This window comes from Marmota marmota, unplaced genomic scaffold (genome assembly GCF_001458135.2).
Source record: "Marmota marmota marmota unplaced genomic scaffold, marMar, whole genome shotgun sequence".
Taxonomy (NCBI): Eukaryota; Metazoa; Chordata; class Mammalia; order Rodentia; family Sciuridae; genus Marmota; species Marmota marmota.
The window spans coordinates 19456718-19484550 of NW_025999982.1; the positions used below are offsets into that span (position 1 = coordinate 19456718).

General features: G+C 38.6%; 2 protein-coding genes and 1 long non-coding RNA gene across 6 annotated transcripts in view; 2 read left to right on the forward strand and 1 right to left on the reverse strand.

Moving 5' to 3' along the window:
* The window catches only part of Tmem14a (transmembrane protein 14A), a 20020-nt gene extending 7270 nt beyond the window's left edge, over window positions 1-12750 (forward strand). Inside the window, exons 1-5 of one of the 2 annotated variants that reach the window (XM_015487848.2) lie at window positions 1709-1852; window positions 6774-6859; window positions 8914-9015; window positions 10902-10989; window positions 12451-12750. In XM_015487848.2, the coding sequence (XP_015343334.1) occupies window positions 6790-6859; window positions 8914-9015; window positions 10902-10989; window positions 12451-12490 (300 nt within the window). In that variant the 5' untranslated portion in view covers window positions 1709-1852; window positions 6774-6789 and the 3' untranslated portion in view covers window positions 12491-12750. Of the gene's footprint in view, window positions 1-1708; window positions 1853-6773; window positions 6860-8913; window positions 9016-10901; window positions 10990-12450 lie in introns of those variants that run through there. The other variant, XM_048805470.1, reaches the window with a different exon arrangement.
* LOC107144096 (glutathione S-transferase-like) lies at window positions 12248-27043 on the reverse strand. Of its 3 annotated transcripts, none has more exons than XM_048805468.1 (7): window positions 26944-27043; window positions 26549-26647; window positions 22413-22464; window positions 20966-21098; window positions 17936-18077; window positions 15822-15953; window positions 12248-14278 (listed from the first exon to the last, which is right to left on the reverse strand). In XM_048805468.1, the coding sequence occupies exons 2-7, from the start codon at window positions 26633-26635 to the stop codon at window positions 14108-14110; spliced, it is 717 nt and encodes a 238-aa protein (XP_048661425.1). In that variant the 5' UTR covers window positions 26636-26647; window positions 26944-27043; the 3' UTR covers window positions 12248-14107. The 3 variants fall into 3 exon arrangements, with proteins under 3 accessions (XP_048661425.1, XP_048661426.1, XP_015343431.1); XM_048805469.1 differs by lacking the exon at window positions 26944-27043 and adding an exon at window positions 26745-26933; XM_015487945.2 differs by lacking the exon at window positions 26944-27043 and having other exon boundaries at window positions 26549-26933.
* Window positions 25031-27833, forward strand: LOC125617490. The gene is made up of 2 exons (XR_007348521.1): window positions 25031-25076; window positions 27014-27833. It is a non-coding gene; the product is annotated as an uncharacterized LOC125617490 (long non-coding RNA).

Sequence of the window (27833 nt, forward strand, 5' to 3'; positions counted from 1 at the left end):
GGGTATGATCCAATTGCAGTGGTACCAACCTAAGACAGGAGGCTGACGCCTAGAGGTCAGTTCATCCGATGACGGGTAAGGACCATATGTTGAATTGGACTGCCTAACAGGCACGGTCCCTAAGCCACATTGCTTGTTGTTTAATTAAACAAAAAGGGGGAGATGCTGAGAGCCACGGCCGAGTCTGTATGGTCCCTGGCATTTTGCCAACAGTATTGATTGACAGGCGAGGCATTACTATCCGCCTCTGCCGCAACTTTTGAGTTCTCGCACTATTTTGGAGTTCTCGTGGGGATTTCCGGGGATTCCCCGAGAGTTCCCATTGGTTGGGGAAGTGCAGGAGGAGGGATTTCCGAGAGAGATATTTCCGGCTGGGGGTTTCTGGAGAAGCCTCGTGGCGTTCGGGAGGATTCCCCGGAGCTGTGTGAAGTGTTTTCCTGCAGTTTAAAAATAAAGTTTGTTCCTGCTTCAGTGGCTCGTGATTTGTGCCCAGCCAGACTGCGGCACCCAGGGATGATATATCACCTAGCTACACCCCTAACTTTTTTTTTTTCTTTTTTTTAATTTGAGACAGGGTCTTGCTAAGTTGCCAGGCTGGGCTCCCACCTGTGATCTTCCTGCCTCAGTCTCCTGAGTAGCTGGGATTATAGGAGAGGGCCAATGGGCCTGGGGAGGATTTTATTTTTATTCTGAAAAGAGAAAGTGTTGAAAGAGAAAGGGAGTCTGAGGAGTGGGGGAGATGTCTGAGATAAGGATGGGCATAGAAGGCAATGGAAAGGACAGCTGGGAGAACTCAAAGTCAAACTTGAGAATACCACTTCCTCCACACTTCAGTGTCTTGCCATCAACTCTCCCACGAATCTCCAGGGATCCTATTAACTCCCTAGGACCAACAGACTTCTCTTGAGTTAAATACCGTCGCATTACTTCCCTGAAATACTTTCACGTGCAAGGAATAGATTCAGTAAATTTCACAAGATTTAATATGTATATTAGCTTCCCTTCCTGAAATTTTGCTGTTATTCCAGCCCAACAGAATCCTAGAGCTGCTTGGGGTCCTAAAGGAAAAGCTTCTTCAAATCCCTTAAGGACTGTGGATAAGAGGGTTGGAGTTACTACATCCAGCCTAGAAGGCTAAATTGGAGTGAGACATGAGTGTTCACTGGGAAGCACAATTTCAAATGAATTTAAGGTTTATTCTTGGGAACGGATTATCCTGGACTAGAAAAGTTTTAAAGTGCTTTCCAGCTCTGGGATTCTTACTAGTCCTCCTAGATATTTAAACCCAGCCATTCGGGGCCTGAAGTGTAAAACCAGAATCTTGATCTCCCAAACACATTTTATGACCCCATAGATGATGTAATGAAATCAAATTTGGGTTCTGACTTTAGACATCATAATCACTCCGCCTCTTGAACTTTAGCTTCTTCCACTGAAAATGGGGGCAATCTGCTAGTGCGTAAAACCCTTGGGTTTGCTAAAGGCCCCACAAATGTCCCTCGAATGATAAATGACCTTCTCTTTTAATCTTTTTCACCTTCTGGGATCCTTGCTGCACCCAGACAAGCTCCCTGCGAGTGCCTGCCAGCCCCGCAGGAGACAGCATGCTTCAGCTGGAGATTCCTGGCCTGGGACGAAGCACCAAAGAGTAGCAAATAGGCGGGCCGGGCGCCTGGGGTGTAACCGGCGCTCCGGGGCTGGGCTGCACCGGGTTCAGGCGAGAGAGGGCGGGACGCAGCGCAGCGCGTGCGCGCAATAGGGAAGGCGTCGCCCGGAAGGAGCTGCTCCGCTCCGCGTGAAGGCAGTTCGCGGGTAGAAAGGTGCTGGTGTGGAGACCGCTTCCGGACTCCAGGTATGGCTCTTGCCAGCGTCCGGTCCCCGCCTTATCTCACGGGGAGGGTTCAGGCTGCAGCTCTACTGTGCATCCCACAGTCGAGATTTACCTGCCCTGGATTTTCTTGCAAAGGCACAGAAATAAAAGGAGCTGAGCGCTCCCCCACCTTTCCAATCCCTACAGCAAACAAGGATGCAGAGGACCTGGGATGGGGTGGGGAGGGACTTTGGGAGGATTGTGCAAAGGGTGGAGTCTGCCCTCTCAGCTATGTTTTTTTTTTTTTTAAACTGGGAATTTCCTGAATTTCTGCCTTCCTGCGGCCCTAAATCTTCCACCCATTCTGTCTTCTACCCTTCTGGAGCTGAGCTGTTGGTTAAGGTGGTGGGATGAATTCATGGACTATTGCAAAATCGCTTGATAGGATTTTAACCTTCTCAGCACCACCCAGATTTCACTCGAAAATGTCAAGTCCAAGGAGCACAAGGATAGGTAATTGTTATATCCTTAGCATGTGAGAAAGCTTTGTATATTAGTTTACAGAAGATCTCTTAGTTTCCAAATTTTGGAGGACTTGGCGCTGGGAGCCAGGCATGGCCTTGTCACCTGGTTCTGTACGCAATGCAGTAAACCATTTTGCTGCATTGCACCCAAGATGCTTTCTAGCTTTTTACAAGTCTTGAGGATCTACTTTAGGACAGGAGCATGTAAGGGTGTGATGGGCTGCCCTGCCCACACCTCATCTTTTTCAGGTTAACACAGCCTCTGGCTTTAATGTGTGCTTCTGGCCTGGCCACGTAGCCCTGCCGTGGCAGAGGAGCAAGAGGGGTGCTTATTGTTTGTACAGATTTTCTCTGTAATAACAACATTTCGCAGGATTAGGAATATTTATTTTGCCTCCTTAGAATAACAGTTCACTCAATTTGATTCTTGGCAATATAGCTAGAGGTGGGGATAGGGAACAGATGAACTACAGGTTATCCTCAGATAGAAGCTGTTCATGTCTCATTCATTCATTCTTTACTTAGTACCTGCCTTGTGTAGGGCAGTGTGCTTGGTGCTGTTAGAACAAAAAAGTGAACCTGGGTTTGTCCTCAAGGAGAGAAGAGAATACTGGCTCCCAGAGCCTGGAAAGGGTGTGTGGGCTAGGGAGGGAAGGAATGGAAAGAGGAGAAAGGATCCCAACCTAAGGAATTCTATACCAGGTAAAAGGGAATGTGTCCCCAAGAGAGGGTCATAGGAACTCCTGGGGGATGGAGCCTTTCACTGCTGCTTGGCTTTAGGAGAAAAGTAAATCCTCCAATTACTACCTGATGATGAATGATCTCTCTCATGAGCTTCAGGTCTGAACTAAGGGTATTTTCCTGACTCAGACAGAATATAAAAACAGGTCACATTATTCTTGGCTACCTCCCTCCTCCCCACCTCATATCTGCTGCCGCTCCAGCATTATCTGTCTCAGGGAATCATCAAGGCCCTCCACCCCTACTTCTCCTGATGGTTTAAGCCAGAGACCTAGAGGCTGAGTCATCCTGACTCATCCCTGCCTCTCCCTCCCCACACCCAGGCCTCTTGATGCTACCTCCTTCACCTGTCTTAAGTTCATCTGTCTCCCTCTACCTTTTTGTCATTTCTTTATGCCAGGTTACCATCGTCAACTAAGTTCTTGCTTAGTTTACTGCAACTATCTCCCAGCCTCACTTTAATTCATCTTTCACTATCGCAGCCAGGATGCTGTTGCTGGTGTTTAAATCTGGTTGTGAGGCTCACTTCATTAATCTCTCACTGGCCTTAGGACAGAAGCCATATTTCCTCTGCAGGGCTTACACCAGAGTCCTGTTTCTCACCAGGCCCTCTCTTTTCACAGCCCCTATGCACTTCCTTTTATTTTGAGATCTTTGTCATGCTTTCTTACATCAGGAAACTTTTGCACATTTTCCTTCTTCTGCCTGGATCATCTCTTTTCTCAGCTTCGTTCTGATCTCCCCAGGGTACCAGCGAATACCCTGCAACCTGTAGGCATCCTTCTCTAGGCCCCCACCCCGTGTCAGATGCCTGTCCTCTTAAGGATCACTTAGCATCTCCCTCCTTTTGCTGTGCTATACTGTGGGTCCTGAAGGACCAAGACCATGTCTTTAAGATAGGAGGCCAAGCAGGAGATTGATCCATAATTGAAAATTCTGAAGCACATCAGCTTTGTTTGCATGCTCAGCCAGCTAACTTAGTTCTCAGAGGTGGTGTTGCATAGTGGTTAGAAGTGAGACTTACTTGAATGTGAAATCTTGGCTCTGCTCTGTGACCTTCTGGGATTGCTTGCCTTTTCTGTGCCTCACTTAGTTTCCTCATCTGGAAAATGGGGATAATAATGTAACATTTAACCATAGGGTTGTGGTGGTGATTACATGAGATGATACATCTGAGACCTCAGGATGGTGCAATTACATGGTAATCGCTCACAAACATTGTTAACCTCAGTATTATTATTACTAGTTTATCCATCATTCAGTCAACAAAGGGCCTTCCTACCTGTCACATCCTACTGCACCACTTCCTAGGCATAGATGAGGGTCTTTTGGTAGGTGTTGAGGGCTTTTTAGTGCCATCATGTGCTCCTGTGTCCCTCTGGCAGACCCTCCCTCATAGTAATTTTGATTGGCTCTTTGAGATAAGTGCAACAATTCTTTTTCTTTTTTTTTGTTTTTATTTTTGTTATTTATGTATGATTAGCAGAACACATTACAATTCTTATTACACATATAGAGCACAATTTTTCTTATCTTTGGTTGTATCAAAGTATGTTCACACCAATTTGTGTCTTCATACATGTTCTTTGGATAATAATGATAATCACATTCCAACATCCTTGTTAATCCCCTGCCCCCTCCCTTCCTCTCCCACCCCTCTGCCCTATCTAGAGTTCCTCTATTCCTCTCATGCTCCCTCTCCCTATCCCATTATGAATCAGCCTCCTTATATCAAAGAAAACATTTGGCATTTGTTTTTTTGGGATCGGCTAACTTTACTTAGCATTATCTTCTTTAACTCCATCCATTTACCTGCAAGTGCCATGATTTTATTCTCTTTTATTGCTGAGTAATATTCTATTGTGTATATATGCCACATTTTTTTTTTATCCATTCACCTATTAAAGGGCATCTAGGTTGGTTCCACAGTTTAGCTATTATGAATTGTGCTGCTAGAAACATTGATGTGGCTGTGTCCCTGTAGTATGCTGTATTTAAGTTCTTTGGATATAGACCAAGGAGAAGGATATCTGGGTCAAATGGTGGTTCCATTCCCAGTTTTCCAAGGAATCTCCAAACTGCTTTCCATATTGGCTGCAGTCCTACCAGCAATGTATGAGTGTGCCTTTTCCCTACATCCTCACCAACACTTATTGTTGTTTGTCTTCATAATAGCTGCCATTCTGACTGGAGTGAGATGGAATCTTAGAGTAGTTTTGATTTGCATTTCTCTAATTGCTAGAGATGATGAATATTTTTTCATATATTCATTAATTGATTGTGTATCATATTCTAAGAAGTGCAACACTTCTTTTCCGTTCTTCTGAGTCAGTTTATTGTCAGTATAGGGAATAAAAGATTGGTTAACCTAAATGATGAGCAGTGAGAAAATTGAAAAATGTATATAAGAAATCCCATATATCATTCTCCTGTTTACAAAGGTAACTATTTTCCCTGTGGAAGAAATGTAGATATAAGAAAGTTGAGATATAAAAGCGCCACCAGGATTCTTAGAATTCATAAAGCAGAAGAACTTCAGAGCTCCTCTCGTTTGTTTCTCTCACTGGGAGGACTTGGAAGAAGGAAAGAGCATGGTTTTAGGACTGACCGCCAGCAAGTGACCAGAACCACATCTCTAGCCTGTGGCCAGCGCACTTTCTACTACATCTTAAAGAATATAGAAGCTAGGCACCAGTGTGTGTACCTGTATTCCCAGCAACTTGGGAGACTGAGGCAGGAGGATCACAAGTTTGGGGCCAGCCTCAGCAACTTAGTGAGGCCCTAAGCAAATTAGGGAGATCCTTTCTCAAAAAATAAAAAAGGAGCTGAGGATGGGACTCAGTGGTTAAGCACCCTTGGGGTTCAATTCCCATTCCAAAAAAAAAAAAAAATAGGACAGTGTCCACAGGGATCTTCTCACCTTCTCACCCCGAGATATGCTTTGACCGCTGCTGTGATGCAGGATAAGATGTCATTATCATGCAGTTAACTTTGTGCCAGCCTTCACTTTCATTTATATTTTTTACTGATTTGTCATCACTCTAATGTGGATGTCTCTGCCTCCCCAGAACTGTCTAGTGACAGAGCATATGTTTAAAGTGAAACTCTGGTTCAGTCTCCAAGCAAACACCCAAGAGCTATGCATGGATGTCTTCCTTTTCTGTTCTGCAGTATGGGGAGCATGGAAGGATGAATGTCTGCAAAATATGAAAGAATTATATGATGGAGTTTCATAAGTCATTTAGAGGAAGAAGAAGCTAGAGTGATTAAGGGGATCTGGGTTAGTTAAGGGCAGAGGTCGAGGAGAAGGTGCAGAGGCTAGTTGGGGTCCTGTAGGTGGAGGAGAGGGAGAATGTTATAGAAATGGAAGTAGGAAGTATAGATTGTAGTGTTTCCATCCAGTGAGGAGACCCAGCTGGCAGAGCACGAGCCTTATTTGAGAAGTAGAAGGACCTAAATAGCTGAGGGTGCAGCTTGAAGACAGAAAGAGGAGAGTTAACCTGAGGTGCTCCCCTCCCCCCCGCCATGCCCGAGAATGAGGACAGCAAGACAGTGGTGTTGGGAGTGGCCTTGACCCTTTCTTTAGAGCACTATAGAAATTAATTTTTATGATTCTGTGGGATGCCTTTCAGTTTACTATATATTTGTTCCCCCAGACTCTTTATTTTGAATCATTTGTTCCTTCCTCCTTGCTTTAGAATTGAGGCCTCACCAATGGACCTGATTGGTTTTGGTTATGCAGCCCTTGTGACGTTTGGAAGCATTTTAGGATATAAGCGGAGAGGTAAGCCAAAACACAAAATTTTCATCAAAGGAACTTACTGGGGAGTTGCTGAATGTGCTAGGATCATCTGAGGGTCTGTAAGTAGGACAAGAAGTTAATGATATCTTAGAAGGAGGTGAGGACCAGCATATCATGGAAGGGATTCATGGAGGGAAGGGGTTACATGGGACTGAGCATGACAGAGCATTCCAACGTGGGGCTTCTCCAGCATAAAAATCTAATTTCACCTGCCATTATGAATTGCATAGTTAATTGATTTAACCTTCCCCAGAGCTCGCTTATTATTAAATAAGGCTTTTTGTGTTTTACATAATTATGTTAAAAACTGAGCTTTATTGGTATGTGTTGCAAAGGAAGAGATTTGTTAAATACCAAGGTAAAATACCCAAAGCTACCTCTTCATCTGTATCTAAAAGAGGGAGAAGAGCCTAGTTGATTACTTAAAGGGTTTTTATGGAGAAAAGTAAAAGGTCAAGATTTTATGCTTTACTTTGTTCTAAGTAGATGCATGTGTAGTCATGGTGTCTCATGTTTGTTTCTTCTATTTTAATGAGCTTTTAAAAGTAAAGCGGTATTTCAAAGGGCATTACACCTGTGACAAGGGTAAATTTGAATTTGAGTGAAAAAGCCAGGTGTACACAGTTAGAAGTTAGGAACTTCCTTAGAGTTATCTCAGAAGCCACAGGCCGAAGAACAGTTCTGTCTCATAGCAAAACAACTGGCAGATTAGAATAGATTCCCTTCTAAGATTCCTTACAGATTGTAGTTCACCTTACATTTTTGTTTGTTGTTTTTCTCTGAATATGTGTATTGTAGATATTTTTTGAAGGACAAACAATGATGCCACCAAAGTGATACCTGCAAATAATTTCTCAAGGGCTGATGCTTTATGATCTACTTCAAAGAGGACTCAGCGTAAAACCCTGATAGGATTGTTACTGAAGAAACAATTTTTCTTGTCAAAGACATATCTAAAAACTTCTATTTATATAACAGAAAAGAACACCTAAACATTATTTATTTATTTATGCTACCAGTGATTGAACCCAGGGGCACTTAACCACTCATCCTCCCAAGTCACTGGGATTAGAGGTGTGCACTGCTGTGCTAGGCATAAATGTTTTTGCTTGCCTTTTTTAGGGATGTAAAGAATTCTGTGTGTGTGTGTGTGTGTGTGTGTGTGTGTATGTATGTGTATGCGTGTGCACACTCATGCACAAGCACGTATGCTTATGTTTGCATTTCCTGCAGTGGTTCTTATGCCTGGCTACATATCTGAATTCCCTGTGAATATTTGAAAAATAGAAATACCTCAGTCTTACCCTCATGGATTCTAATCCAGTAGATTCTAAATGAAAACAAGTTCTGTAAAGCAAGGACTGTGTGTGCTTTGATCACAGTGTCACCCTTGATCACAGGGTCACCAGCATAAAACTCCCCGTCTAGTGCACAGAAGTGCTCAGTGTTTATCATGGTGTCCTGGGCTGGGTGGATGGGCTGGGGACTGGCTTGCTGGGTCAGTGCCCTGCATCTTCGACTTTCTTGGTGTAGTCTCCTCTGGCGCCTTAGGGCTTGATGATTTGTTAATTATTCAGGAAAAAAAACATTGCTTGGTTTGCACAGACCTTCTGTCTTTACCTCTGTGAGCTAAAAAATACCTTTGGACCTCATTTTCCATCATCACAACTTTATAGTAAAAATGGTGGATCCAAGGGGAAAAGCGGGGAGGGAAGAGTTCCTAAAAGTGAACTGATTGCCCAAGATCATACAATCAAGTCAGCACAACTACTACAATGCAAGCTTTCTTTATTCCTCCCAGTGACACCTGACCCCTGCATTGCCCTGTGTTCAGAGTTCCTCTGCCTTATGTTTTGGGGTTCAACATCAAACAGTTGTTTCTTAGAAACCATCCCTGAAGAGATCCGTACTTAATTTGGCTCTGTCAAGATGCTCTAGTAGGAATATGTTCGAAGGTGCCTGTGTTGCACTTGAAATGATGAATGAATTCCTTTCACTTTGAGATTCTCTTTGTGAGTCCATACTTTTCTCACCAGGTGGTGTTCCATCTTTGATTGCTGGTCTTTTTATTGGATTTTTGGCGGGCTATGGAGCTTACCGTGTCTCCATGGACAAACGAGATGTTAAAATATCACTATGTAAGTAAAGCACTCCCCCCCCCCCCGCCCCCAGTTACAGACCTTGAGACCTTGGAGCGGCCTTCTTGATACCCTGTACTAGGTTGACTAGAAAATATGTTGTCAAATGTTGAGTGGCCATGCACTTGGGTGGAGACTGAACACAACCCTTGTTCCTTTCTAGACAGACCTGATAAAAAATGGTACTGCCACAATGCCTTCCAACTCAAGTTTCTCTGAAACTTGTTATAAGAAAAATGAAATTAGAAAAAGCAAGGAACCATTCCTAGATTTTCTGCTAATTCTCCTATGTACATATTAAGCATGGTTGTTATGTTGCTGTGAAAATATCTAAAAAGAGACAACCTATTTTATTTAATCTACAAACAGCTTTTAGATTCTGTTCTGCCTTGAGAAAGCAAGACTGACCCCTTCTTAGCTTCTTCCTTTGTGGGCTTTAGTGAGAGAATGTCCACAGAAAAAAATGGAAACCTATATGTTTAAGCCCTGAGAGTACTTGGCTTTCTTTTGTCTAGCTGGAAAGAGAAATACAGCAAAGGTTTAGAAAACTACACCAAGAAAATTGTCTTTATTTGATTTATTCAAAATGCCATGGTGAGATATGGAGGAAAATATAAATAAAAACAAAATTTTATTTTGTTTATATTTGAGGAAGAGAAAGAGATTAGGTGTGTTTTTCTTCCCTTATTTTAAATACAAGAGTAGGGATATTTCTAATAATGAAGATTGTTTCAGAGCTAAACCTATTCAGCAGGGTATAGATATGTTGAGCCTTTTATTCATATATACTTAAGTAGGGTTTTATTCAGCTTTTTCACTGCTGTGACTAAAAGACCAAACCAGTAAAATTGTATGGGAGGAAAAGTTTGTTAGATGGCTCACAGTTTCAGAGGTCTTAGTCCATAGAAGGTTGGTTCCATTTTTGGGGGCTCGAGGTTAAGCAGGATATCATGACAGAAGAGTGTGGCAGAGGGAGGCAGCTTGTATGATGATCAAGAAGCAGAAAAAGAGAGACTCCACTTGCCAGATACAAATATAAACCCCAAAGTCACGCCCCAATTTCCACCTTCTGAGACCACGCGTTACCCCTTCAGTTACCACTCAGTTAATCCCTGTTAGGGAATTAAATTACTGATTGGGTTAAGAGACTCACAATTCAGTCGTTTCTCCTCTGAGCATTTGGGGGATACCTCACATCCAAACCATAACAAATAGTTCCCATGTTTGTTGTCAATCATATTTTATATCAATATGTATTTTATATGAATACATATTTCAATTTTATGTCAACAGCTTTGAAACTGTTCTTAAGTTGTAATAGTGACACCCTGAAGTCTTACACAGAAACATCCTTCTCTCCTTTGGGTTCAGCTCCTGACCTGATGCTTCTGAATATAAGGTTGTTATTTAGTCTCCAGGCATTTAATCTCCCAAAATGGAATGCTATCAAGAAAACAGTTTGCCTTCTAGTATTAGTTTATAATCAGATCTTTTAAAAGAAACACTTGTATTATTTTCCTTACTAAATTAACCAGCATTTATTGAGTGGCTCCCTGTGGGAACCTTGTGTAGTTCTTGCCTTTGAGGAGTGTCCTGCGAAGAGAAATTTAGGTAGAAAAAGAATCTTTGGAAGATATTTCAGGAATGGACCTTAATATGTTTGTTTACTCAAAAATTTTGATAGGCTGTTTAATAAAGCATTTTAATAGAGCCCTTTATTTTTTCAAGAAATAGCAACTCAGTGCGTGTACATAATAGTTGTCGTATGGAAAGCTTTGAAACAGTATCCTATTTTTCTATTTATTTATTTATTTATTTATTTTTCTGCAAGCAAGCACTGATAACATGTTTGATACTCTGGTTCATGAATTGATTTTGGTTTTCAGTTACAGCTTTCTTCCTGGCCACAATAATGGGTGTGAGATTTAAGCGTTCTAAGAAAATAATGCCTGCTGGGCTGGTTGCAGGTTTAAGGTAAGAACTATTGTGATTTTTACTTTCCTCTGCCATCATTTTGAAGGGCTGATTTTTGTTCAAAAGTCAATTTTAATTTGAACGGTGAAAATAGTTTCTGTTATAATAAGCATGATTGTAAAAACCTTAAACCATAGTGGATTCAGTCTTTGGCACTGATGTGTTCATAGTCATTCTTCCCAGAAACAATTAGTGTCACTATTATCTGATCACATGGACACAGTTACCTTTTTCATAATTCAGAGCTAAATTCAGCCTTGTTTCCCCACAAGATTCATCAACCTAAAGCAGTAAATTTCTTCATTTACGTCTCTAAAGAGAGTTGGACAGTGATAGTCTCATGCAATTATTTTGAATTTTTGAAGGGAGATAAATTTTAGTATTCTTTAAAAAGGTAGGTAGGGGGTCTCCAATTTTTGTCAATTTGATCTGGTAATTTTGTCCAAGAGATTAAGCATGTTACCAAATAAAAATTTAGAGATAACATGTTTTTTCATTCTTCCTAGCTGACTTTTAAGTGTTAAAATCCATCAGTAAGTCAGCTCCCTTTGACATGTATTTTCACTGTTTGGAATTTATTTAAAAGAAGTGAGATGTACACAAAGATTGACCATTCATTGAGACTTTATTTCGAATGGAAAACATGTTAAACTGAAAAATTAGGAACTGCCTAGAAATTCACCAGAAAGGAAATATTCCAATAAATATTTTGCCCACTTAATGGAATATTGAGTAGGCATTTGTATATCATGTTTTCAAAACCTGTTTAATGGCATTAGAAAATCTTGATGACATAATAAGGTATAAAAATAAAATCAAACTCCACGGAGCACAATGCAAACCTATTGTTTTAAAATGTCTGTATGTAAACAAAGAATATAAGAAGGAAACACCTCAGACTGTTAATAGTGTTTTTTCTGTGGGTAATAATAGCGTAATGAATAATTTCCATGTTCTTTTTTTTCCACTTTCATATAGAATTTTCTAGTGTAGCTAGATGATATGTTTCTAAGGAGGGGGAAAATTTGATTACAAAGGACTGCTTTCCAGTTATAATCCTGTTCTAAAAAGGATGCTCTGTGTTAGAATCAGAAGTAGGGTTTGCTGTCAAGAGGACAAGACCCAGTTAATGGCCATCTCCTTGATTATTTTTCTAAGTGGCTTTACTTGACTAGCTGTTGAAAGTTTTTGTTTTTTCCTAGACCTTTCTTTCATGAACCCTCATCCCAAGCTTTGGAACAGCAAGTTCTTATTTTTCTCATTCATTCAGTGAACATTTTTATTTCCTGTCTGAGAAGTTAGAACACAGAGATGATGTGTTCTCCCTGTTCCAAGGAGTGGAGCTGGGAGAGAGTCCTGGAAGCCAAGGCTTAGTAACATGCCTGCATATAGCGTGTGATCCTTTCTATCTTATGCCAGGTAAGAATGACCTCCCTTTGCCTCTATCTTATTTTAATTCAGCCTCATGATGATCCTGAGACTTGTCTTACTGTTGCTGTGAGCATCCAGAAGAACCGAAAACTAAATTCCTGTCATTCTACTGTAATGGGCAGAATATTCTTTGTACTTAAAAGATAAATTTCAATATAGAATGTCAAGTCTCTTATTTTATGTCAGAAGCAAAAGTAATACTGTCTCCTCTAAGATGAATAAAAGTTTAAGGTAGTTTTTTTTTTTTAAAAAAAAAAAACAGCAAAAATTTAAACTGTTTCTATTTGTTAAGCACTGTTTTCATTAAAGGTGTTTAATGAATCCCGATAAGCTCTTTCACTTGCTGTGGCTATTTTTATATTTGTAATATTGTTTTTGACAGTTCCAAATACTGATGACTCAAGTTTAAATTAAACTACAACTTATCCAATAAAGGAATTTCCTAAGTAGACTTCACAAAATACTAACTTAGATGTTTGTTACTTGTGCTATATCAGAAATTTTATTTTTTTTCCATTTTAATTGCATTTAATTTCTGCCAGTGTTATTTTTTTCCTTTAAAAGAATTCCATTCTAGATATGCTCTAACAGAATATATCAGTATTCAAATAAAAAAATAAAAATGTCTTAAAAAGTTTTGTTGTTGTATTTTTTTCCCCCTCAAATCACCACTTCAAATTTGGGCATAGTTATAACTTCTAATGTCCAAGGCACCTGCCGCTGACTATTGTGTTCTTGGGAGGTTACTCCCTGTCTCTGGACTCAATTCCACTTCCTCAAGGAAGACTTTAACTTAATGGTCAACAAAACCCCTCAGAAGTCTAAAAGCCTGTGATTTTAGTCCTATTGGTTTCCATACCCTTTGTTTAAGTGAGGGAGTGCAGAGTCTTCAGCCCATAGCAGCAGAATAGATCTGGTTTGTTAGGTTGGTTTCATTTGCCAGCTGATAGTGACAAGGAATTCAATTAAGAGGAAAAAAAACCCAAACCATTGGTTGAACCCCAAAGGAAACTTAAACAAAGTCCTTGATATACTTTAAGAAAGAAAAATCCCATCAATCCTAAGGATGCCAAAGAGATTGTTAACCACAAGCAAGGCTGGAACATACTGTCATAACTGAGTTACTCTCCTTATTTGTCACCTGTCAAAGATGAAGGGAAAAGCCTGCAGGTTCAGACTGACAACAGCTTCTACTCAGCCTTTGATTATGACAGTGATATAGAAATTGATCATAGAAATATATGCAATACCTGTGACATACTCAAGTGACAAAGTTTTAGGAACTAATTGAAGCTGTACAGAGTCCTGGACTGTTTCCAAAAGATGGTAGAAGTGAATGATGGTGATACATGCCCTTCTTGTCATTCGGTTTTTGGTTTTTAAAGAAATCCTTGATATCTGTTTGCTTACTTATGATTTCACTCTTTGCACATGAAAAATCCAGAAGAATTCTTTATTATTTTTTTAAAAGAATTCATATTTGGATCATTCTAAGTGGTGTCAGAATATTTAGGAAAAATAGAAAAGGAGTTTTCTAATTTGCAGGCAAGTTTTAGGGACTTTATTTCCTTATGCATTTATTACTTTTGTTTCTTTATTAACATATCTTTAGGATATTTTACTGGGCCTTCCTATAAATGAAGTGTGCAGTATGTCCTGAACCTCTTGAATTCAACCTCTTGAATTGTTAATACTCAGCTTCTATAGTGCTCATGTTTTTGAGAAACATGCCATTTTCAAATTTGAATATTTTCTTCACTTTCTTAATGGATTCTTCATCCATTGGAGGCTTTCTCTGGCTTCCAGGCTGGAGAAATTTGTAAATTGTGGGGATGTGGCTGATTCTGACCTTGAATTCCTAAAATGTAAAATGTCAAAATTCATGAGAGAAGAATATAGTACAATAAACAAAGTAAAATTCTGCTGACTTGTAAGGAGAAGTCCTCAGGTTTCCTATGCCATAAACATTTTTCATGTTCTTACATGATTTTTGAAAACATCATTTTAAGTAGCTGCACAAAATTCTATCCAGCTGATGTATCTCATTTATGTAGATATTTTTTCAGGTATTGGACATTTAAGTTGTTTGTGATTTTCATTAAGCACAATAAATGGAATATTATGTATTGGAAATTTCAAAAAACATTCAACAGATAACATTGTGTACAAGTGAGGTAGACTAAATAACAATAGTAAAACATGGTTATAAAGTAATATGAAGTGGAAAATTGAGGCTGCAGAATTGTCATTAACTCATGTTACAAATATTTTAATTTTTGTGTGTGTGAATTTGGTGCTAGGGATTGAACCCAGCCAGAGCCTTGCATATGCTAGATAAGCACTCTACCCACTGAGCTACATCCCCAGCCCTCATGTTACCTAGCAATGTTTGAAATATTTTAAAGATTATAAAGGAAGCCACTAATGTGGCAAAATCTTTTAGAACTTGGGTCATGGAATCAGACAGACTGAGGTTTGAGTATGAGTCCCAACACCCAAGTTATTTATGTGCAAGTATGTGCAAGTTATTTAACCTCTGAGTCTCATTTCCTGTCTATCTTGAGGATGGAATAAAATAACTGAGGTAGGGCTGGGGATATGGCTCAAGTGGTAACGTACTCGCTGGCATGTGAGGGGCGCTGGGTTCGATCCTCAGCACCACATAAAAATTAAAAAAATAAAAAAAAGATGTTGTGTCCACCGAAAACTGAAAAATAAACATTAAAAAGTTCTCTCTCTTTAAAAAAAAATAAATAAATAAAATAACTGAGGTAAAGTGGATTTGATTCTTGGTTCAATGCATGACATGAAGAAGCTTCACCAATGGTTATGTGGTTGTTGTTGAGTAATATCTGGGATTGAACTCAGGGGCACTCGATCACTGAGCCACATCCCCAGCCCTATTTTGTATTTTATTAGAGACAGGGTCTCACTGAGTTGCTTAGCACCTCGCTTTTTACTGAGGCTGGCTTTGAACTTGTGATCCTCTTGCCTCAGCCTCCCTAGCTGCTGGGATTATAGGCATGCACCACTGCACCCAGCTATGATATTATCTTAAGTTTTTCTTCTTACTTCATCTAGAAAATTAAGCAACTTTTACTGAGGTTTTACTCTGAGGCTTCAGCCCTGCAAGAAGCCTGCCTCAGGTCTCTGTGCTGGTGCAAGTGACCCTCATCTGCTTTCCCATGTTTTATTTTTTAATTTATCACATTGTATAGAAGATACCTGTCTATGTGTCTGTCTCCCTGACTAGGTATGTTTCTGGAGGGCATCTTTATATTTCTAGTATAGGCCTTGGCATAAAGAAGTTAGAACGTTCTTGAGTGAATGACAATAAAAGAAGAAAGGAATGATGCATATTCATTCTCTCTGAAGTTCTTGGGGACTCTGGATAGCATTACCTGTAGCAGAGGGAAGCCTGAGAGGACACTGGGTTTGCACTCTTCAGCCATTAAGATGACTTCAAGGAGCTGTATATCAGCCCAGCTCAGCTGACTGCCCACAAGGAAATCTTTCCCAGGGTCTCTTAGTGCCTGCATGATAGTTGAGAAGAAGGTAATGGACTAAGGGCATACCTCACATGTAAAACTGTGATCTAGTCTTCTAGAAAAGTCTTGTAGAAAGTGTTCTAGAAGCTAAGAGACCTGGTTTCTAATCTGTTCTCTGCCCCCTGGGTAGTGGTATGAGCTTGAGCCAACCCCATCTCTTGGAGCTTCAGTTCACCTGAAAGAGGTGGAGCAACTCCAATCCCCCTGACCTGACCACAGGAAACAGCTTGATCCCGTGAGCTTTGTCGTCTTTTATCTCCCTCTACCTACCCTGTGAACCTCTATGAATGGTTTTAGTGCAGCACCTGGCTTGGTGGCTTTTCCAGGTCTGTGTTTGCCCTGCCTCTGAGCAGGTTCCTTAGTTATGCTGCTTCTGGAGGGGACTTTGTTTTCAGGGAGTTTTTACAAGTCTCATTTTTACAAGTGAGTTTTCTTATAATAGGGCTGTAATTTATGAGTCATTTTGAGTTAAAATTGATTGAATACAAAATGAAAGATTAGATAGTAAAGTATATGCTAGCTCTCCAACTTTATGATCTTATGGTGCATGGACATGTGATCAGAATTTAGAGACTTGAGTGCAAGTGTCAGCTTTATTAGTTGAATGTATGACATTGGGCAAGTTATTTTCAGCTGTTGTTGCCTCATCTGTAAATGGGACAATCATTGCACCTCTTTCATGGACTTACTAAGATTAAAAGGGCAAAATATGCCAAATACACAGCACAGTGCTTATCATTCTGTGGAGGTGACAATGACATCATCATGATTAGTACTGTAGTTAGTGATATTGTCATTGTCACTATCTTTAGCCATGAGAGAAGCGTCTATACTTTATGATACTGTATGACAAAAACTGCAGTCATTAGGAAGAATGATGTCAGACATCCCTTCCATTGCCAATATTTATAAAATTATAGGATAAAAATCTCTTAAATTATGTGCCGATTACAAATTAGTATATTGTCTTACATATTTTTGAAGGAAATGATATAGAGAAAGTGCAAGGTGTAGAATATTTACAGTTTGATCCAACTTGGAACAAAGAGACTGAAAATTCACTGAATGTGATCAAGAGAAAAAAAAGTGTAGTTTGGGAAGTTAGGCTACCTGTAATCTATGCTAAATACCTAAGTATTAATTAAATAATCTGATTACATGATTTGATGGTGATAAATAGATTTAAATATATGTACTAAGTCATTCTTTTAGAACTATTGTTCCTGAGCCCAGAAAGGGTGGACTAAACCAGCATTGGCAGTAGATTTGGAAAACTCATCTGGATCATTAATTTTTTTTACCGAAACCCTGACATTTTTAATGATTCTTTCCTACACTTACTAATATTATAATGAATGTTCCTAGAGGTAAGAGCATAGATAGCTAAAGAAGGTCCCAACCCTGGTGTTAGCAATGCAGTCTAGATGTTTGCTTAAGGCACAAGCTTTTCAGACATAATTTTATAAACGCTGAAAGTTTAGAAGACACAAGAAACAAAGGGTTATTTTGAAAACAATTTTTTAAAGTTTTAGACTGTTGCATAGGATTCTGCTAACCTGATAAACTTCCCTGAACCCTAATACTAGCCAGTGCATTTTAGAAATAATACTATCCTCCCCAACAACTCTTTAATTAGTGTGGGACTCTGATTTCCACCCCAAGTCCTGTTTTAAAGCTTTATTTTACTCTAGAATTATATCAGGTAACTGAAATTCTGTCAGCACCAGAACTACAAATGATTCTGAACTTATGCATGAAATCCTTAAAAAAAATAAAATAAAATTCAGAAGAACCTAGTGGGAGGAAGGTAGATTTATTTTATAACTGCAAGTGAGGGAAGAATTTTGAGTTTTTACAGAGGTTTTGGCCATCCTTCATCCACCACTAAAATTCTTTATCTACATTTAGTTTAGTTCATTTTTCTTCTTGATCCAAGTCATCAAGCAAAACATAAGTCTGTCACATACCTTCTCATAGACAGGGAAGAATCTCGTAATGGCTCGCTGGAGAATATACTCAAGATTCATTTCCTTCTCTTCAGGCAGAGATAGTGGAAAGTACATAATCATGTCACTCAGGTCCCTCAAGCCTTCTACATACATGTCAATCCTACAGGAAGGGTGATAGTTCCAAAAATGATTTAATATATGCATTTAAATATATGTATCATGGCTGAATCATATAATACAAATTATTTAATTAACACTTAGTTATTTAGCATAGGTCATAGGTACCCTAACTTTCCAGAAGAAGGGAATATCATGTTATGGACCAAAGAAACATTTAAAGTAGTGCCTCAGTTTCATCTTCCTACCAGGGGTCCTCCTGGAATATTGTTTTGTGATCTAACAATAATAATGGAATGCTGTTCCTTTGGGATATTAAGAAAGATCAATCTGGGAGATAGGAATAATTATAGAACTCAAATATCTAGGCAGGTGTGTGTGTGTGTGTGTGTGTGTGACATCAATTATGAAACACTAATGTTAATCTCTCACACACATAGACATACTCACACAAAGCATTAAAAGGATGCCATAATAATAAACTGGACAAGATTGTATTTGGCTGTTTGAATGTAATAATAGTGTGATCACCATGTTAGTACATGTGATGCATATGGAGGAAGAGGTAACTACAGACCTCTGTCCGGCCCCAAACCTCTCCATCTGGATCAAAAGTTCTCAAGCACAGACAGTAGAGCAATTTAACAGAGCACAAAACTTGCTCTGCAAGTTCCCACTTGCCTCCACCTTCATTTCCATGCCTGAATGGAAGGAAAGATGGCCTTATGTCTGTCAAGGACCAAGGCATAGTGAGAATACTCCTAGTGTGGGTATTGGAAAAATCTCTGTCCAAGGGGAGTTTCCTAATCTTTGTGAAACATGGGCCTTTTAGCTTTAACCCAGAATAGTAATGTGTGTCTTGAAAATGGTCTCAAATTCTTTGCTCCTCCTGCCATTGAATTAAGTCTCATTCTCCCCTTGGATATGAATGGACCTTGGGAACTTTCTAGACCCAGTGTAGGGAAGTAATGTTCTTGGATTTCCATGGGTAGGCCATAAGAATCCTTCCAAATCCCACCTGGTTCTCTTTATCATTTGCTCTAAGGGCAGCCAGCCTCTATTTAAGAAGTCTAACCACTCTGAGAACCTCCTGCTGTACACTCAAGCTGGCCACATGGAGAAGGTATGTGGGGAGAGAGAAAAATGCCTGACGATGTCCACATGTTCCAGGTCTCCCAACCCAGGTGCCAGACATGAGTGAAGTGCTGCATGAGAGACTCAGCTGAGCCCTGTCAGCTCGGAACTGTGAGAAAATATGTGGCAGCAATGGATTACTATTAGAGAACCATTAAGCATTAGAGTTGTTGTGGGACTGTGTAGTTGGTTAAAGGAGTTTTAAAATATAAACACATATGAGACTTTATCATAGTGACAAACCAATGAAAGTATATATAAGTAAATCATTGATTTATTTTCAATTTACAAACATTAGTTCTAGAAATTAACTACTTTAAAACTATTTTACATTAAAAAGAACCACAGCTCCTTAGAGAAATGACTGAGTCCAGGCCTGAAGCAAGAGATAAATAGGATTGATCTGGATCAACACATTATACCAGAGAATAAATAAGTTATCAGAGCCACTAGAGTAAGGTTAAAAAGAATTCCAGGAGCCACTTGGATCCCATTGACCAAAGGCAGAACAATTTGAGCATATAACAATGGAAATAATTGAAACATATTAAAGATGTGCAAATTGATTCGTTCAGATGCATAAAGAATAACAACAGGCAATAGGTCACTTTTGGATGATGCATGTGAACCAATTCATTATTTGGAAAACTGGTCAACAAGGAGAAAGAACCAAGCATCAATCCTGTCTTCTCTATAGGAAAATGTACCTCCAAGTAACCAGATAGTAGGTGAGGGAGGTTTTTTGTTTTTGTTTTGATTGAAGTATTCCAGATAATAAATGTGGAAGGAATGATAGCACTGAAGCCTACAGCTACTAATATCATGACGGATAGATAAGTAGACATTCTGTTTCTCAACACCCATGAAGTAGTCTTGCAAAACCCACTGGAACCTGTATCTAAAAAACCTGAGTCTGATAAACTCTCTAAATCCAACTAGCCCTTTATAAAAATAGAGACAAAGGAACATGTTTAACTACACTGCGGCAATGTAGTCAGCAGAAATTTAGAAGGAACTACTAGAAAGCAAGAGAATGCTTATGGTTAAGACATAAAACAAGGTCAATCTAAAAATTTGTATTGCATGAAAATTTTAAACTAAATTTCTAAAAATACATTTTTGAAATGAAACAATGGCTTAATCAATGAGAAAACACTTCTTATTTAGTAAAAATGAACTCTTTGTTGTTTACCAAACAACGGCTTTCTAATTCTGTGCAGTACTTTACAATTTAGGGTGGTTGTTTTAAACAGGTAAGACAAGACTTTTACTAGTTTGTGGATGGGTCTGCCCATCACAAATTGACTGGTTGGTGCACATGAGAATTATCTATAGAGTCTGGGAAGCTGGGGGTGTATCTGGTGTATTCAGAGACTGATGAGGTAGTTTCCAGGACCGTGTCCAGATTCAGTTTCACAGGGTTAGATGACTCCCTGACAAAATTTTCAGTATTCTTTGGATTTACTCTTGAGTGCTGCTTCCACCTAGTGGAGGCAAACAAATCATGAGAAATGCCTGATTTCTTTTATGAATGAGAGCTAAATATGGCATCTGGATGTTAAAAAAAAACAAAAAACTGTAGTGTTTGGCCATGAATTGGTAACTATGAAGATAAATGTTTTATAATAGGTGCTATTATATTCTCTCTTTTGATATGTGTTACATTTTTCATGATAAAATGTTAAAAAAAACAAGAAAAGAATTTTCTATTAATCAAGAATTACACTAAATGTGGCAGCTAATAAACCTCAATGTTAGGTTTTTATTCTGTTTTTAAGTCACAAGTGTTTTCTGTACCAGGCTTGCTCCTTCAGGTTCCTTCCATACAAGCCATATTTTGCAGCTATGTATCTTAGAATGGCCCTGGATTCTACCAAATTCATTCCATCCATTTCCACCATGGGCACTCGTTCATACATCAGGGTTCCACCTTGAAAAACACAAAAGAAAGCTGGATTATTTATTGTTCTTGATAGTGGCAACTGAGTTTTCTAAAGATGATACAAAATGGAACTATTATAATCAAATAATATTTATCAAAATATTTTTAGAGACTAAGTAAAAGGAGAAATTTTTATGCATTCACTTATACAAAAAAAAAGTGTGGAGGGCCAGACACAGTATTGAATATCTTGGAAGACACTGAAAAAAAATATATAAATATATATTATATTAATATTATATATATTATAAATAAATACATGTATGTGTATACACACACACCACCTTTCTTGCCAAAGATTCCTCTTTCTAATTCCTTTGTCTCTTTTTTAATATTCCTTTTTAGTTATACATGGACACAATTCTTTATTTTGTTTATTTATTTTTATGTGGTGCTGAGGATTGAACCCAGAGCCTCGCACGTGCTAGGCGAGCACTCTGCCACTAAGCCACGACCCCAGTCCTCCGTTGTCTCCTTTCCTATGGCCACTCCACTCTTTTTACCTTTGAGCTATCTTGATCATACCCTGAGTGTTAACTCAGGCTCCAGATGGGCCATTCTTGTCTATCCCACCTTCTCTGCCTGGTTGTTTTCATGAAGTCATGAGACTATTGAACATATTTCCATCAATCCCTATTAATTATCAGTGAGTAAGCAGAACTAAAAAAAAAAATTAACCCTGTATTATTCTCTGTAATAAAACCAACTAACAAACTAATCATAACTAGGGAGGGCCATGTTTTGATTAAGAAGAATTCTCTCTCTCTTCCTCAACTCTGTGTGTCCATCTGTCTGCATCTCTTCCTCAGATGGGCAACGGTAAGGCTGGCTGTGCACTTCCACCATCAAACATCTGGAGCTGGGCCAGTTCTCCTTTCCATTATCTGAGGGTCTAACTGGGAAACTGAGCCACACCAGTTACTTTTGTAGAGAGAGTTTAATATAAAGAAGTTAACTACATCCTGGAAAACTGAAAAGAAACAAAGGAGCAGTGCAGTATCGTGAAGTAGGAAACCGCAAAAAAGAAGACAAAGTTCAGGGGAAAGAAAAGGAGAGAGCTGGAACAATTAGACTTAGAAGCGTGGAGGCAGGGCTCCTGCTGGTTGCAAGACTCAGGTACTTCCTTCCTTATATAGAAATAAGATATTGATAGTTACTGTCAATACATTTTTTACTTCTCTTATTCAGAGTATTAAACAGAGGGGTGGGGATGGGGGCGGGGAGAGTGATCATAGTAATGGAGACACCATCTCATCTCTTTGATCTAATGTAACATCAAAAGTAATAAGATTTTCATCTCACCTTGGATTAACTTTTCAAATTCTTCACGTGTTTCAAAGAATTTTTCTTCAAACTAAGGAACAAACAAAAAGAATGTAAGAATACATCGTTATTAGCGTTTTTATTATCATTGCTCTTGATACCATGGAAAAAAGTTACATGGAAGTCAAAGGATTAGGTATGAAGTGACCCCCAAAACTCATGTGTTGAAGCCCTTTCACCAGTGAACAATGTTCAGAGGTGGGGCTTTTGAGAAGTGATAGGATCACAAGGGCTCTGACCTCATGAGTAGATTAATCCATTTGATATTTGATAGCTGATATTTGATGATAGAATGGATTACTAGGAGGGGGAACCTAGTTGGAGGAAGTAGATCACTGTGGGCTTTCTCTGAAAGGGTAGGTAGAGTATTTCTTGTTCCCTGCACGTGCATCTCTTTTTCTCTCTCTCTTTCCTTTTCTGCTTTCCAGATGCCATGAGCTGAGTAGTTTCCCCCTGCCATGTCCTTCTGCCATGATGTTTCTGCCTTGGATTCAACTGACCATAGACTGAAACTTCTGAAACCTTGAGCCAAAATAAATCTTTCCACTTTTATGTTGTTTATGTCAGGTATTTTGATCACAGTGATCACAGTGATGAAAAGCTAACAAACACAATGCCTAATTACTGACTAAAATAATGTTTTAAGTATACCAAATATGTAGTTCCTTTGTGTCACTCCTGAATCCTTTAACAATATGAAACTGAAGTGTCAGATCACCTCATTTCTACACCTCAAAGACCAGCATTAACTTTAACTCTAATCCAAGAGCAGGAAACACAGCAGTCTCCAGGGAATTCTGCTATTTTTATAAGACAACAAAGACTGTAATCCCAGTGGATCAGAAAGCTGAGGCAGGAGGATCTCAAGTTCAAAGCAAGCCTCAGCAACTTAGTCCCTGTCTCAAAATAAAAAAAAATCGAAAGGACTGAAGATGTGATTCTGTGGTTAGTGCCCCTGGGCTCAATCTCTGGTGCCAAAAAAAAAAAAAAGATGTAAGAGTCCTTATTCATTTAAAATATTATCAATATTATTGTATAAATTATAGAACTCTTCATAGAAAAATCAGAAAATATAGATAAGCTAAAAAATTGTAAGTCATACTCATTGGGCTGTCCTCTAGGAATGAGAAGGTATTCAGTAGACATGTTCTTTTCCTATGGCTAAGTCAGCACAAATATGGCATTCAAAAGGTGGAAGTTGGACACTTGCTACACATTTAAAAGAATCTTTGTGCAGGGATAGAGTGTGTAATATGTACGTGTGGGGGGTCTCTTTTCTCTTAGTCCTTTGATTTTACGAAATAAATTTTCTTCTGATTGATGATCCCCAGTACTATGTATTAAGTACTATCTTACCACCACCTTCTATTCTTGGTTCAGATAGTTGGTGGTGTTCTCTCTTTTATATTTTCATTAGTAAAAAGAACCATGCATCAAAAGCCAAAAGAAACACACACACAAAAACAAAACAAAACAAAACAAAACAAAAACAAAAACAAGCTCTGCCGACAGCTGGCATAATATTGGAGCTCTTCTTCTCCAAGTTTTCATTTGATGCTTAGGAAGCCCAGAGAGGCCAAGTGACTTGCCTGAAGTCCCTCGGCTAAAGGATAGAAGAACCAGAGCTGGGTTCCCTTCATTCCAAGGGAAAAGCTTTCCACTACATTTCAGATATTATTAGCTTGGTAACTGAGTAGTCTTTATTTAAATAATCATTTCAATTTGAAGCCATATTCTGCACTTGATACCAAGTATGGGAGTACAGAGAAGGACAATCAGGGTATAAAGCAAAGCTTTCTTTCTTCCTTTTATTTTTATTTTTATTTATTTATTTTTGTGGTGGTTGGGGGGTGTTACTGAGAATTGAACCCAGGGGTGCCTTACCCCTGTGCTACATTCCCATCCCTTTTTATTTTTTATTTTGAGTTTTTCCTCCTGAACTTTTTTTTTTTTTTTTTTTTTTAATGATTTTGTGCTTTGCATAAAGGCTGAGTGAGAGTCTGTGTTGGGCACTGTGGGGTTTCCAAAGATAAGCGAAGCATAGCTATTTTAGCAAACTGGTATATACAAGAGCATACTTAAGCTTTTGAAAATTCACTGTGACTCATAATGACAAGGAAAAGTTGGGAAAAGAAGATGGATACTGACTGTAGAATTGCCTTCTAATTCTGACAAGTTATGATGGTATCAACATGAATCTAAAACTCTGGGAGGAATCAGAAGGCCCAAGATAGAGATTCAGGAGGCTCAGAAAGAAAGACTGACCTATTACTGTTTTGTAAAAATTAGGCCTTTAGAAGGAAAAATGAGAAGTTTAAGTTTTTTTTTTTTAAAAACTATACTAAAAAATATTTAGTAACCTCCAAAGAAGTTGGAATGTTTTTGATAGGTAACTCTTGTCTCCTGTGCATGTTTTATGATGCCATATTCTTTCTTCTTGAATGTTAAAAGTATTTACTGACCATATCCTTTGTTCTTATAAATACCATAGTATTATAAAGCAACAATACGAAAAATTGAGATAAAAAAAGATATAAAAGAATGACCTTGTGTCTCTCTCTTTCATCTTCAACATCTATCATCTGTCATTTATCCAGCTGAGTTTAAAGAGAAAAATAAAGAATGATACACAGAAGGAACCATGTAAGTAAATTTTTTTCCCAAAAGTGCACAAGTCAAATTTTGGCAAATACAGATAAAAATGCAAAAATATACAAGCTAGACTTGCTAGATACAGGTTATTCAAGCAGACCGGAAGATGATGGTCCAACTGAATTTTAGCTTTATCTGTTAATGTTTTATTTTTTAACAGAAGACTATCTGACTATATTGAGTGAATTAGGACTAAATTTTAACAATTGTTCATCCCAGGTAGCAGGGTCATGTTCATTTACAATATTCTTTGTACTATGCTTAATCTTCTAACTTGATTTAAAATTAAAAAAAAAAAAATCCAGATACGACTTTTAGAAAAAAATGAAACTTCTACATATGTTTTGTTGTTGTTGTTGTTGCTTTATTCAAGCACTACTGGGAGAAATAATGTGGTACATTTCACAAAATATTCCAATTTAAACCATGTTCTGAGATGCATTCATAAAAGGTATTTTCATTTCTGGAGAACAGATGAACGTGAGACCTCTGTTAGATCTCAGACAGCATACAAAATATCCTAGTGAATGTCAAGTCACCCGTATTGCTTGCTAATTTTTCACTAAGTCCCCATGGGACAGACCATAAGTTCAAAGAAAACTTGTTCCTTTATCTAAGAGACCATTTAAGAGTAACTGAAAAATACTTTTTGTATGGATTCCAGAAAAGGCCAATTGCTTTATATTCAGAATGTGCATAGAGGCACAAAGATTTATTTGGAAAGCTCTTTATAAACTTTAATAAACTACTTTTAAAATGTATTGAGAAATTTTTAATAATTAAAAAAATCATTGACGTGTAGGACAGCTATAATATTAGTGGTAAACGATAATGTTATGTCAGTACTGTTCTGGGCTTTTAAAGAAAAATACTATTATCTTAATAGTCTTGATTCAAGTGTAGTTAAATGAATGCCATACTTGGCTGGTAAGAATGGAATCAGAAGCTATGAAGCAAAATGAGTCTCTTCCTTTCTTTCCTCTGTGCCTCCCTCCTTCATTTCCTTCCTCCCACACCCTTCCTTCTTCTTTTTTTGTTAATTATTATAGAACACTGTAATATCTTGGATATGTTTAGTATTAACAATTACTACAGTATTTAGGCACTTAATTAAAAGGACTAATTAATTCTTTCACAGCCAACATTTAAAGAGCATGTGGTAATAACTGCTTTTTGTTTTCTAGCTGGTGCAGTAGAGTAGGCCTGTAATCCCAGCAACTCAGGAGGCTGAAGCAGGTGAATTGAAAGTTTGAGGCTAGCCTCAGCAATTGGCGAGGGCCCAAGTAACTTAGTGAGACCCTGTCTCAAAATAAAAAGAGTTGGGGATGTAACTCAGTGGTGAAGCACTTCTGAGTTCAATCCCCAGTACAAAAATTTTAAAAAGTAGTTTTCTATAACTTTCCCAAAGTAAGTGCTTAATGATCTGCAGACAAAAACAATAGCAGTCAACCCAGCCACCTTACCTCCACTCCTGCTGCAGCCAAAAGCCATCGGATGGACTCCATTCTGCCCCTGCCATTGAAGTAGTGAAGCACAGGCTTCCCCGCCATGACTAAGAATCCCTGAAAATCAAGAGGGAACAACTGAGATTTGTACACAAAGAGAAAGAGAAACTTATAGAGCATCACAAAATTCATCAGAAAGATAAAGGCTTGCAACTTATGCCCTAGAAAACCCAAGCGGCATCTTAGTTCCAAGGCTGCCTGTAATCTAGGTTCCTTCCTCACGAGTGGAGCTTGTCTTCTGAAACTGGTGTTCTAGATTTTTAAAAATTAATTTAATAACTGACTTAAAAAATAGAAAGACGATAAGTGTAAGCAAGTCAGATAGAAGGAAGGAATTCAGGACTGAGGCTAACCTGTTTTTCTTCTTGTGCAGGTGACAAGATTTTAGCATTTTAATCTTTCCTCTCTCTCTTTTTTGTACAGCTCCTCCTCCCTCCCCCTGTCAGGACAAGCCTAGGCTGGAGAAACTGAGTGAGAATGGAGAACTGAGGAGGAAGCTAGCATTTTTTTTAAAAATTTTTTATTGTTGGTTGTTCAAAACATTACATAGTTCTTGATATATCATATTTCACACTTTGATTCAAGTGGGTTATGAACTCCCATTTTTACCCCGTATACAGATTGCAGAATTTCCAAAGTCATCTTGACATATTAGTCACAGCACACTCTGGAGCCAAGAGCAGCACACAAGAGGGTTTTTGATAATTGGGATTTTAAGCAAAAGTGCAGTTAGGCAAAGGGTGACATTTCCCACCTTCACATTTTTCCCCTTTGGAAAAAAAATATTTTTAAGAAATAACAACTCATACTCATCTTGAAGAAATTGAAATAATGCAGAAGTATAGAAATTAAATGCCCATCCCCACCATCCCAAGAAAGCCTATGTGGCTTGAGGGATGTGAGAGTTTGGCATGATGGGGTGAGAGGTTCTGAACATTCAAAGATTGCAAGGGGGAGCTGTGGGGAGGAGGATAGTGGCTTTAGGAATGGGAGGGTCTTCATGTTATAAGGGGGAGCTGAATTATTTTGCAGCATGTCAATTGGCTCACTTTCAAAACTGGCCCCTCTACACATGAAGAACTCAGCAAAATAAACGAGGAAAGGATAGATTGCGGAAATAACTATCTTGAAACTCAGAATGAAAAAAGTTGATCTACCAAATTACACCGCTTTATTGTGTGCATGTGTGAAAATGCAACAACAAATCCCACCATTATGGACAACTATAGTGCACCAATAAAAA